The sequence below is a fragment of the Pteropus medius genome, unplaced genomic scaffold (assembly GCF_902729225.1).
Source record: "Pteropus medius unplaced genomic scaffold, Ma_sr-lr_union100, whole genome shotgun sequence".
NCBI classification, from domain to species: Eukaryota; Metazoa; Chordata; class Mammalia; order Chiroptera; family Pteropodidae; genus Pteropus; species Pteropus medius.
In genome coordinates, this window is record NW_024341894.1 from 4,962,332 (window position 1) to 4,974,920 (window position 12,589).

Sequence of the window (12,589 nt, forward strand, 5' to 3'; positions counted from 1 at the left end):
CTTTCTTTCCTCCTTCCTCCCTTACCTCCCATGGAATGTAAATCTTGGTGTAGTTTTCTGTTTATTTTCATAGGTAAAGTCCTAGAAGTAGAATTGCTTGTCAAGTAGGAGGTGTGTTCTGTATTTTGCAATTCATCTATTGAAACAGAATAGTACAGGGAGTAGGTAAAGGCACGATTCTGGCATCAGAAGGCCTCAGGTTGCATCCAGTTCCACCTCTTTCTAACTGAGTATTTTATCTACAAATGAGGATTATAAAGGTTTATATCTCTCAGGGTGGTTAGGTTATTTAAATGAGATAATACGTATAAAACACTTAGAATGGTGCCTGGCACATGGTAAGACCTGAATAAATGCTAATTGTTCCCATTGTGGACATTATTATTGTTATTATTATTACTATTATCATCATCTTCAGGATCTTCTAGAGCACTCAAGAAGGTGCTTAGAATTTAGTAGGTATCAGATGATGCATGCATGAATGCATGAATGAATGAATGAAGACATGAGCTAGCCCACAGCTACCCTCTGTAAATACTGGCTTTCCTCTGTCCCTGGGGAGTAGTACCTGTCCTGGCAGGGAGGCCCGGAGTCAGGAGTGTGACAGAGCTCTCTGCAGCCTTGCCTGTTAGAACCCTGCCTTTGTTGGTTTATTACATTGGATCAACAGTTGCTAGTTTGAGGAAGATCATGTCATAACTATATGTGGAAATATTGACTAAGCCCCAGTGTCTGTTCTAAAATGCCAGGCAGATGAAATTCAAACACTCCCTCGAAATTGAAACAGGTTGGGGTCTGGAAGTTCCCAGTGATTCTAGGAAAATAGATGAGGTCAGTTTGAATGAGAGAATGGAGAGGTTTGAGACTGCGAAGCAGACAGTGTCCGTCCCGATGAACGAGTTGTCGGAGTTGTCTTCCCCATTCCACAAATCCAGCTTAGATCTTTGGCCATGAAAATTAGAAGGAGGCCAGTCAGAATTAGTTAAAAGTGGGGATTAAGTAATTTTGAGAAAAGAAATGTAGGATTATTATTTCTAAGTAAATACCACCACCTAAACTAATGGCTAATAAACCTGTCATTAGGAGCCGGCCAGGTCTGCTGTAATGACAGGATGCAGCTCTTTGGCAATTAGCACATCCATTGTCTGCAGGCGAGTTGGGCTGTTCCATCGCGGCCAGCCTCTCCTCGCTATGTGAAACACTCTCCCTGTGCCCTACCCAGCTCAGCACACCCTTTACTCATGGCAGCTCTGAACAAAGGGAGACTTCAGAGCAGCCCCTGTTCAAGCTGTCACACATTTCAAATGCCAGCTGGAATGAAGGAGCCTGGTAGTGTACGTACTGCGTGTACACACACACGAGGGGTCATATAGCAGGATCTGTCCCCTCCCCGTGCCCAGGGTCTTGGCTGTTCTATTCCCTCTCCCCTCAGGTGGCAGTTTACTGTCCTCTGCTTTGGTGTTGGTTGAAAATCTTGAGCTCATGTCACTCAGGCATGGTTGACTTTTTCCTATAACAACTGTCAAAGTATAACTTTTTAAAAGTTAAGAACATAACTCATGTACAAAACTAGAAGGAACACCCACCCATGAAGATTTTATTCAACTCATAAATTAATGTGGGGGACCTATAAAAAGATAAAAGTGGTTCCAAGAGCATTTGCAGAACAGGAGTTTATATCGTTCGTCAGGAAGGGCATTTTTAAAAAATGTTGGACTAAAATAGCTAGATTAGACACAAAATTGGTTAATGTTCTATAAACCCAAACTTTTGGGGTTATCTTTTCTGCCTGATAGAAATCTACATACTAAAATGTAACTTCCCCATGCCTGGGCTCTGATCAAATAGTAAAGAATCGTCAAACCCCGGTATTCTCTTAGAGGTATGATCCTTGGGTGTGCCTGTGACATTGAGAGGCTATGCTTCCCACCTTTATGACCTGTTTTCTTTTTAAGTTTTAAATAATGTTTCATAAGTTTTTAAATAAGGTTTCTCATGGTTCTGAGGAAGATTTTTGTGGGAAAAGGTTGTGGACGTGTCTGCAAATCCTGGTTAAATGATGGCACTGAGTCAGCATCGGCAGCGTTGGCTTCAGAGCCCTCACGGAGCTCCTGTTTGGTTCCAGGTTGTCCTTCAGGGTAAGCCGAGGGGTTTCCTTGGCTGGATGCTGGGCTGCTGAGGGAGGAGCCTTGACAGGCAGTTCTGAGCAGAGGGTGGGACAGGGCCTGTGCAAGGGGCCTGGGAGGAGGTTGCCAGGTAACAGGAAAGGGAAGAACGGTCTGACCTGAGCAGGCCAGGGCCATGGAGAAAGGGCACCAAGGGCATGGAGAGTCAGGTGGGCTTTGGAGACTGACTGGGCATGAAGGAGGAGGGGTGTCTCTGAAGTTGTTACGTCACTCACAGAGACAAGGAAGATGGCTGAGGTTTGGGCAGTCCCAGGAGCTAGCTGTCCTCATGCCTCAGTTTCCCAGAAATCGCCTGCAATGCTTTTACTCCATGCTCTGGCCTCTTCCACCCCACACGTGGTCACCTCTTTGTCCGTTACCTGGACATCCAGGCAGGGCTCCTGTCCTTAAAAGTCCTGGAAGCTGGTGAAGCTGAAGGTGGGGTGGTTCGGACGGGAGTTGAGGGCTTCGAGGCTATTTGAAAAACTGGGTTAGTGTCAGTTATGCATAGACAGGAGAGACCCAAATGAAATGAAACCAGAGTTCCAGCTTCTTTTGTATACTGGCAGGTGCTGAGTAGGGGCTGCTCCCCTGGCCTGGTCACCCACGTGGACGTTGGTGGGCGGGCCACGCATAGTGTGCAGGTCCACGGCACCCGGCCCCTTCTCTAAGTTCCTTTCCTGGAAACAGGAAAACAAGACTGACGCTTACCCTCCTTTCACCAGGATTTAATCCGGGGACCCCAGGGAGTCTGATGCTGCGGGCGGGAGTGCCAAGGCGAGGTGGGCAGGAACTGCCCTGCCCAGCACCAGCTTCCAGGTCCATCAATATGGGAGTAAAATGATGCCTCTGATGTGGAATGTTGGAGCAGAAAACTCCCTGAGAAGCCATCCGTTCTCACTGCTTGAGTGTTCGGATGGGAAAACCAAGGGCCAGAGAGGAAGTGGAACTTGACTGAGGTCACACAGCAGGTTACTGATGCCCCTTCCTGGAGTGTGCAGGCTTCCTGGGTATTAAGAGTCCCCAGTGGATATGATCTCCGGTTTGCGAAGGACTTTGCCTCTCCCAGCCGGCTCTGCCATGTTCCCTTATAAGCCTGGGCCTTGTGTGAGGGGATTGCCCTCCTCCGGCCCAGGGCTGCCCAGGCCGGCAGACCTGCTCTGGCCATCGAGCCACCCCCGGCATCCTGCCCCCACCTCGCATCTTGTTCACAATAATTCATGGCTTCTCAGTGCTTTCTTATTTCCCTCACTCACACACAGGCAGGTAGATAGAGGGGGAGTTTGGTTGGTGCCCTGTGGTATTCAAAGTGAAGGGTTTTCACACTGTCAGGGTAATGAATTCTGTAAGGGTTTGAAGAGAGGGGCTGAGGATCTCCATGTCATGTGTCTGGGAGTGACAACCCCCAGTGGTTAATTACTGCCACACGATGAGAACCGAGCTGGTAGCAAAATGAGATAAGTTCATTATGAGCTAAATTTGAAGTTAATTGGATTCACATTTTCCCCCATTAGTGTACATGGAGAGAGCCTACCTAGAAATGGGCTGTAAAAAAAAAAGAGAAAGTTGCATCTAAGCAAAAAAAATGGATAAATCAGGCCTAGTTATTTTGTAGAGTTCATGAGGAAGGGCTTTCTGAGATGTCAGTGAGACAGGAACCAAAGTTCCTTTCAGACGGTAGAACCAATGTCTGATTAACTGCATCTTGGGACGCATTTTATGAGCACTTACTGTGTGCCAGGCCAGTGCAGGGCCTTGTGTTGACTGCTTGTTAAACACCCGCAGCCTTGGTGACATGCCTGAAACAAGTTCGAGAAGGGACTAAGAAGGCGAAAGTGCCAGTACGCTCCAAGGTCATAGAATCCCCAGCCCAGTGCCGGGAGAGTCTTTACAGGCCATCAGAGCAAATTTGAGGCTTGAATCCGCTCTGGGTTTTCCCACCAGGTGGTGTCCAGCCTCTGCTCAGATTTAGACAGGTGTCCTTAGTCTCAGGCAGTGTGTTCATAAGCAGAGAATAATGATGAAAACAAAAACAGATACCATTTATAAAATCTTGTGTCAATCAGCTATCGCCACAAGACTGCTGCTGAGCAAAACCCCCCAAAGCTCAGGGCTTAAAAAAATAATCATTTCTTCTTGCACATGCTCGGTGACTGGGAGTTTGCTGATCCGGGCTGGGCCCGACTCCAGTTGTAGGTTGTGTCCACCTCTGCTCCACCTGCCTCCCTTCCTCCTTATAGCGGGCTAGCCAGGGCCTATCTCCTGGTGATGGCAGAAGTGCAGAGGGGCACACCCAGCCACACAAGCAAATGACAAGCTTCTGCTTGCCAAATATCTGCTCACATCCCACTGGCCAAACCAAGGCATGTGGCTGAGCCCAGACTGAAGGGGCAGAGACGCGCACTGCCTCCAATAAGAGGAATCGAAAAGGGTTTCTTTTTAGTTTTTCATAAATCTAAATTTGTATTTGGTTTTTAAAAGTTTAATATTATGTTTTTCCTATATTTTTGGTATTAAATTACCACTTCCTTTTCAAGATGATGGTTGTAAGGGTGGGGTTTGAAGGCTGTGGCCAACAATTCAGTCTTGCAGAAGTACTCACTGGGGCTGAGCGTGCTGCATGTTTACATGCTTCTCACTGGCCCCTCGCAATGCCTGGTGTGCCGATGTGGCACAGTGTGGGGGTGGAGAGTGCAGACTTGCCAGCGAGACTGACCGAGTTCGAGGTCTGGCTTTCTTACTTCCTAGCTGTGTGACTGTGAGCAAGTCACTTAACCTTGCTGCGACTTGGTTTCTCCTCAGTAAAAGAAGGATAATGGTAGCTCTCTAATGGGGTCATGAGTATGTGGTACCTGAAGCATAGTTTCCTCCCTATAAGTGTTAGCTATTATTTGCTCTAGATAAGTGTTGGCTATTATTATCCTCGTTTTACAGATGAGGAAACCGAGGCTCAGAATGATTAAGGAAATCTCTCAAAGCCATAGGACCAGTAAGTGGTGTAGCAAGGATTCAAGACTGGGCAGAGTGGACACTCTTAATTGCTGTGCTTTACTGCCTTCCTTTCCATACTGAGCTGTGGTCAGCTTCCCTGTGACTTCCCCACATGGTCTCATAAATTTATTGAACACTTTATAAGCTGTGAGGATTGAATGGAATACTGTTCATGAACTGCCTACCCCAGTGCCTGGCACAGAGAAAGGAGGCATTCAGAGATGACACAGATGCTGTCAGTCTCTCCCTTCTTTGCCTACCACACCATAAGTGATAACTCAGACTCTTTGCTTTTGAGGCCAGTCCAAGGAAGGTAGACACAGCTACAGGCAGTAGCCTCTGGTTCTAGGGACATTTGCTGGATGAAACTGGAGCCATGGACAATGCAAAGAAGTTCCCCGGTGAAAGGGAACTCAGAGGCAGAGTTATTTGTAGGATATATATGGCCATTGGTCACCTACTCATTGTGCACACTGCTGTCCCAGTGAGCTGGGAGGAGAGACTGGGGATGGAATGAGTACCCAGCTTGATGGCCAAGTCCTGAATCCTTGCTGGAGTTGACACAAGGCCCCACTGAGGCTGGAAGCTCCGAGCACTCCCCGGCATTATCTAAAGAGGACCTATTAGCTCTCCAGGCAGCAGCCCACATTATAGGATTGATTGTGGAGGTTCCAGGGCTGTGGGTACAGTTGAACTTTAAGGTAGAGAAGTCTACTCACTTCTGAATTATCCTTTGTATGTATGCAAACACAGGCCAGTCTGGGCTTTTGGATATCATTGAGCCAAGAGCTCTTTTTTCAAATTGAGAAAGACTGATGCTCAGAGTGAGTGGTATACTATTCTTTCTCTAATATTGCTTGATCAGTGAGATAGATCTTTTGAATGTATATTAACAAATTAGTTTTCATTTTGAGACATCTTTGTTAATTTTTTACATCGGGATTATGCTAGTTTGGCAAAAGGAATTGGAAAGATTTTCTTAGCTTTTGCATATCCTGCAACAGTTTAATAACATAAGTATGTGTCCCTTGAAGGTTTAGAAGAACTTTCCGAAAACGAAAACAAGCAAAAAAACTGTTCAGGAAGCAAAATGGACGAGGCGACTTATTTTTAAAAGTAATTTAAAAAACTTCTTTTTATATTTCTTCTAAGGTTATTGGGCTTTTCATATTTTCTACCTCTTCTTGAGTTAATTTTGCTAATTCATATTTCCCAACTTTTGTTGAAGTTTCTACGTTTATTAGTGTCAAGTGGCCACACATTTTCTTACTTTTTTTTTTAACATCATCTCTTCCATATCTCTCGTCATATCTTCTCCTGATTCTTTATGTTGATACTTGTGTCTTCTTTTTTGAATCTTGCCCTAGGTTTGCCTATCTTATTGGTTTTTTCGAATAACAATTTTTGGTTATATTTATTGTTGTGTCTGTTTTTCTGTTTCCTAATTCATTATTTTCCACTTTTTCTTCATCGATTCCCTCCTCCTCCTTTCCCTAGGTTGATTTTTGTTTTTTAACTGGCTTCTTGAGTTGAGTGAGGCTTTGGTGAGGCACTGATGTTTCGAACCCTTGCTTTAGGGATCAAGGTTCTAAAGCATGCGTAACCGTGGTAGAAACTGTTTGGTTGCAGACGTGACCAAATGAGCAGCCCCCCATTGAAGAGAGAACCCAATCTCAGGAGCTGGCGAGCTAGATTCCAGCCCAGCCTTGCCTCAGACCATTTGAGTGACCTTGGTCATGTCCCTTCTCCTCTCAGGAGCCTCTTCTCCATCAAGTGGCGAGGTGGAATGTGGATCTCGTGGGGTTCGGCCCCCAGGAGCTCCCTGCACCGGGCAGCCTCTTAAGTGAATTAATAATTTCAAATACTGAGAACAGAGCCTGGTGCTTTTTAATTTCTACATTAGCGATTTGGGTTTGTTCTTGTTTTCATTAGGGTGTGAGCTGGAGGTGGGGTCCAGGTGGTTGCTGCTCCACTGGTTGGTAGGGGAGCCAGCCGGCCAGGACAGCCCCAGTCATGGCCGCCTTCTCTACACGTCTCACAGTCTGGCCCCGGGCACTGTGATCATGTACTGACCAGTCTGACACTGCACTGGTTCTTGACCACGGATGCAGAGGACTATTATGGACTCCGGAAAGTTCTCGCTCCTCCTGTAGGGTCACTTGTTTCATTCACTCAACAATGTGTTTGTAGGCCTATGCCATTCTGACCTCGGAGTACAAAGACTTGATCCTGAAGCTTACACTCTGTGGAGAGAGGAGCTGCCACATCGGGTGTAGGTGCTGGGCTGGAGGAGGATGAGAGGCGGAGGTACAAGATAGCTGTGGGAGGGGGCAAGACTCCTTAAATCACCTTTTCAGTGTGCTCAGTTCTGCCAACTCCAGTTTTCTGTTTAATCTCAGCTCTCATGGGGAGTCACATACAGTGTATATGGAGGATCGAGGTCTTGGGGCGTTTGCTTCCCTGTCACAATGCCTCATGTGAAGAGACGCCAGCCATGCTTGCCACAAGCCGGGATGCCCAGTCCAAAGCCATAGAGGTAGTGAGCAGAGGCAGGGAGGGAGCCTTCTGCCTGGCAGCTGCCTGCTGCTTCATAAAGTTCCGGAAAGGAAGCAGAACCGTGTGAAAGGAAGCAGCCTCTGGATGCTGGCTGGGCCGTCTGAATGGCTGGCACTAGGGATGCTGTTCCTCTATCTGGAGAACGTTCATGGGCTCATCCCATGTGCTTGGATTCTGGATGTGTTAGTAAGAGGTGGTCCCTCTCCCCGGGCCATCTGTTAGTGGAGCTGAGCTCAGAGTCATCGGTCTGTGTACTGCCTGCACTGCCCTGCTGGGCCATAGGGGAAGCTCCTGGGCCCAGCCTGGCTCCGTGGTGGCCAGCAGCTGCTCCCCTCCACTCTCAGACCTCTTCAGATCTCCCCAGTCCTCAGTGTCCACATCCAGAAGAGGTCGGAGTTCTGTTCTCCCTTCTTCATTTCAAGGCCACCTCATTTCCCACCCACTTTCCAGCAGGGCTGACAATAGGTACATGGCTTTCTTTCAGGAGCAACTGCCAATTCCACATCCTCAGGGCCTCACAGACAATCGTAAAATGATCCGATCTCTCAAGGTTTGGGTTATTGGTCTTACCCACGAGCACCTTGATGCGTACCTGTAACTGGCAATGTTTAAAAGGGCTGTAGCCTTGCTCTTTTCCTCAGAGGCAGACAAACCTCAGTGGCATCTCCCTCACAGAGTCCTGCTCCCTAAACAGTTGGATACGCCGTTCGTTCACACGTTTATTCACGTAGAGCCTACCAGGTGCCAAGCCCTGTGGCGGAGACAGGTTGTCTGGGTGATGAATGAAGTGGCACCCTGCCCCTCCAGGAGCTGGCAGCCTGCAAAGAGGGATGTCACTGGGGTATCTGCCTCTGAGGGCCAAGGCCTTAACCTCCAGGTCCCTGTGCCCAGATCAGTGTCTGGTATCAGGAGGTGCTTTCTATACCCTCCTTGCATGAGTGACTGACTCTAGGCTAAAAGAGGAAGAATTCAGTCAGGACCAGATACAGAGCTGTAGCGGTTTGAGAGGAGGGAGGCATCTGAGTTGGGCTCTGAAGGCTGGTGAGGTTGGGCCACGTGCAGCTGGACGAGAGGGTGCTCCATGCAGAGGGCACAGCAGAAGGAAAGGTGTGGCAGTGGAGAAATCCAGGTCCTACTTGGGAAGTAGAGAGCAAGGTGAGCTGGCTGGAGCTCCAGTTTCCCAGGGACACAGCAGGGGCATCCCTGGTTCCTGCTGAGTGGAGCCAGGGTGGAGGAGGGTGTGTGTGTGTGTGTCTGTGCACAAGTGACATGGGGAGCTGGGGGTATGTTGGTGTTCAGCGTCCAGACGTGACAAATGTGCAGATGTCCGGGGAGCTGTGGACATGAGCGGCTGGCCGTGGAGACGCTCACCCCGTGATTTGTTGTTTTGATTCCTCAGGCCGCGACTTGGCGAGCACGACCCTCCCCGGGTACCCTCCGCACGTCCCCCCCGCTGGACAGGGCAGCTACTCAGCACCGACGCTGACAGGGATGGTGCCTGGTGAGTTTGCAGTGTTGGCGTCTCCACAGCAGGCAGCGGACAGGGTTTCAGGGGGGCATCCCCTCAAACAGCCTTGGTGACCTCTACGCCTCTGAGAAGTGGACCTGAATAAATCAGGCAGAGGTCTGCACTCGTGGCCTCCTTCTCTGCAGCTGGGCCTGCAGTGAGGCTGGGACCAGCCAGCAGCAGCACCGGGAGGGCATCAGAGAGAGGGGGGCCCTGGGCTGTCACTCAGACAGCCCCTTGCCGGCCGTACAGGGAGTCTGAACACAGCGGGCTGCAGGACCTGGCCAGAGGTTGCCCAGCCAACCTCTTTCTCCCCATCCTCTCTTCTCCCATCCTTCCTTCCCCACCCAATTTGTGGGACACAAACAAGGAAGCCCCCCTAAGGTGCTCTCGGCGGCCTTACTCTTTGGGGTTGAGAATCATATGCTCAGACTAGACAGGATGTTTGCTGGTGAGTTTGTCACTTGATTCTAAACCGAACACTCTGTGGCCATTGAAACCTTATCATCCCCTTGGGGCCAGTGATGTGTCACTTTCTTTCAAGACATTTGAAAAGGAAGCCACCACATCTCCTTTCATGGTGGGGTGATGGGGGGACTAGACAACACGTGACATGATTCTGGCTGGTTGTGTGCGAAAGCAGAGGTCCCCAACCCCCAGGCCCCAGACCTGTACTGGTTTGTGGCCTGTTAGGAAATGGACCACACAGCAGATGGTGAGCGAGCAGCAGGCAAGTGAAGCTTCATCTGTATTTGCAGCCGCTCCCCAGCGCTAGCATCACCGCCTCAGCTCCACCTCAGCTCATCAGGCATTAGATTCTCATAGAAGCACCAGTCTCTGGTGCCAGAAAGGTTGGGGACCGCTGTACTAAGGGCATGAGCATGGCAGAGATACTCTAAGTATCGAAAGATGTTTAAAAAAGCAATTGGGAAAGTCAGGTTGGGGTGTTGTTACACTTCTTTTAAGAGTTCGTGTTGTCTTTTGTTTTGAGTCACTTACAGGGGCCACCCAACTCATTTGGTGCCGGGGCCTCTATGGCCGCTCCTCTCCGGCACACACTGTTGACTCTCTCGGGGTGTGTGAAAAATCCAGGTTATTTCACCCTGTCCCCACCTGGATGGATTTCTCTTTGGAGCTTCACAGCAGCTCTGAGTAGATGGGTGAATCATTCACTCCCTTTTCCTGGTGAGGAATTGAGGAAACTGAGGGATGTGCCTAAGTAATCCAACAAGTAGGAGCCGTGACCCAGCGTGGACCACCCTTAGGCCAGGCAAGAGGGGTCCCCTCTGGCCCTGCAGGACCCCTATAGACCACAAAGAGTCTACAGGGCCAAGGGAACCTGCCCACCTGGTGCACACGCCCCTCCTTCTAGCCTGCCCTAGGAGTCCTGCCCAAATAGCCCCAAGCCTCTTCCAGCCTCTTCCCCAACGTGGGTCATAGACATGTGTACCTTGGGGCTGAGGACTGCCTCTTTGTGGGAGAATGTGAGGGCTGGGTGTCCACACCTGTGTGTGAGGCTACGCGGGACAATGAACGGAGCTGGGGATGGGAGAGCAAGCGGGGCAGGTCATAGCTCAGGTGTGCTCTGCCGACACAGCCGGGTCCTGGCACAGGCACCAAGGAGACCCAGAATTCTTAATTTGCTCCTGGCCTTCTAGGTTGTTCCGAAGATGTACTTAACAAGGTAGGAGGACAGAGCATGTTTCATTTAACGGTTTGTTAGCTTGATTTATGACTTTTAAGTATGAGACATATGGGAAGTGGCCTCCGTGTGTACTCTGGCCCTGGGCCTTGCCAATGCCGTAAAGGCCTGTCAGGGTCATGCCTGCAAAGCATTTGCCTTTTCTGCTGCAAGGATGGGCCCGTGCAGAGCATAGGGAAATACCCTTCATGGGGCGAAAGGAGGTGGTGGGACACACACCCCTTTTCCCCTGGCCCCCACCCCTACTCATTTCCCAACTGTTAGCAAGCAAGGGCAGCCTCAGGAGATGGATCCCAAGCCACGTCCGTTAGTGGCCCCGGCCCCTTGCATTTATGAAGACTTAAAAGAATGCAAAGTGCGTTCTTAGGGGCCTTCTGATGTTCCAGCACTGTGAGGCAGGCAGAGTCTGGAGTTTAATCCCTGTTTTCCAAAAGGGGCAGCTGAGACTCAGCAGCTGGGGAATTTTCTGAGGCCGTACAGCTTGCAGGTGGGAGGACTTGAATCTGGGCCTTTGCCCTCCAATTTCGCATTCCTTCCTCTGTTTTGTGCTGCTGTGTGTGCTCTGAGTCTGTCAACACAAGCTTCTCAGTGATGGCAGAGGGGTAGGTGGCAGCCCTGGGCCCTGTCCACAGGGCGTGTCACCAGGTAAAGTAGAGGCCACCAGCTGGCCCTGCTGGCCCTGCTGGCTCCCCACTGCAAACCCCAAAGAGACTGAGTTGAACTTTCCCGAGTTTATGCAAACAGAGCCTGCCTTCTGGCCCATGCTTCCCCTATGATTCCTAATTACCAGGCTCAAGATACAAATAACCATGAGCCTGGCAGAGCCCCCAGCGGGAACCGATGGCAGTTCCTTGCCCATTTATAGCAGCAGCAGGAATCACAGGCCTGAGCAAGGGCATAGCCTAACCAAACCTGCTGGCAGAAGCTGGGCAGGGGCTACCACGGGGTCAGCCACAGGGTGGTGTGGTCCCCTGAGACTCTGTGTCCCTGAGGACCGGGGTACACATTGTGAAGGGAGGAATACAGCATTTTGGCCCAGGAACCCTATGTCTTCTTTATCTCTCCATCTACTCATTCCTTCTTTGCATCTCGTTTTCCTTCTGTGCATCTTCTTTTCTTGATTCCTCTTCTCATTATCTGCCTTTCCCCCAACACTCATTTGGTTCCAGACTCAGTGTCAGGCCTGGGACCCCACACTCACAGGCATGATCCTTAGTTCGTGTTCCTCAACATCCAGAGCTATGTCATGTCTTTGGGACTCTGCTTCCAACATTATTTCCAAATCTGTTTCTTAGATGGCTTCACAGGGAGGTGCTGGCCCACACACAGGCATAGTCTTTTCTGGAACTGCCCTGCCCACTTCCCCCGGTTGGCCCACAACAAAGATGGCCCACCTTTTAGCAGAGCAGGTCCTGGGCCTGCCACTCAGGCATTGCCACAATCTAGCCTCAACTTGCCTTTCTGGCCTCTTCTCCCAGCCTGTCCCCTACCCTGACCACTCACTGGTTCCCAGCACAACTCACACTCTTACCGCTCAGTGTCTTTCCTTATTCTGTGCCCTCAGCTTAGACCACTTCCTGTCCCAGCCTGTTGGGACCTGCATCACCCTTCAGGGCTGAGTGCACACATCACCTGTCCCGTGGAGCCTTCTGGTGCCATCCTTCTTTG

The 12,589-nt window shown here is 49.9% G+C and overlaps 1 protein-coding gene across 9 annotated transcripts in view; it reads left to right on the forward strand.

Annotated features, from left to right (window-relative positions):
- Positions 1-12,589, forward strand: part of PAX5 (paired box 5) — a 175,008-nt gene that overhangs the window by 121,632 nt on the left and 40,787 nt on the right. For all 9 annotated transcript variants that reach the window (XM_039856632.1, XM_039856641.1, XM_039856647.1 and 6 more), the window contains one exon: positions 9,112-9,213. In XM_039856632.1, coding sequence (XP_039712566.1) covers positions 9,112-9,213 — 102 coding nt within the window. The remainder of the gene's footprint in view (positions 1-9,111; positions 9,214-12,589) is intronic.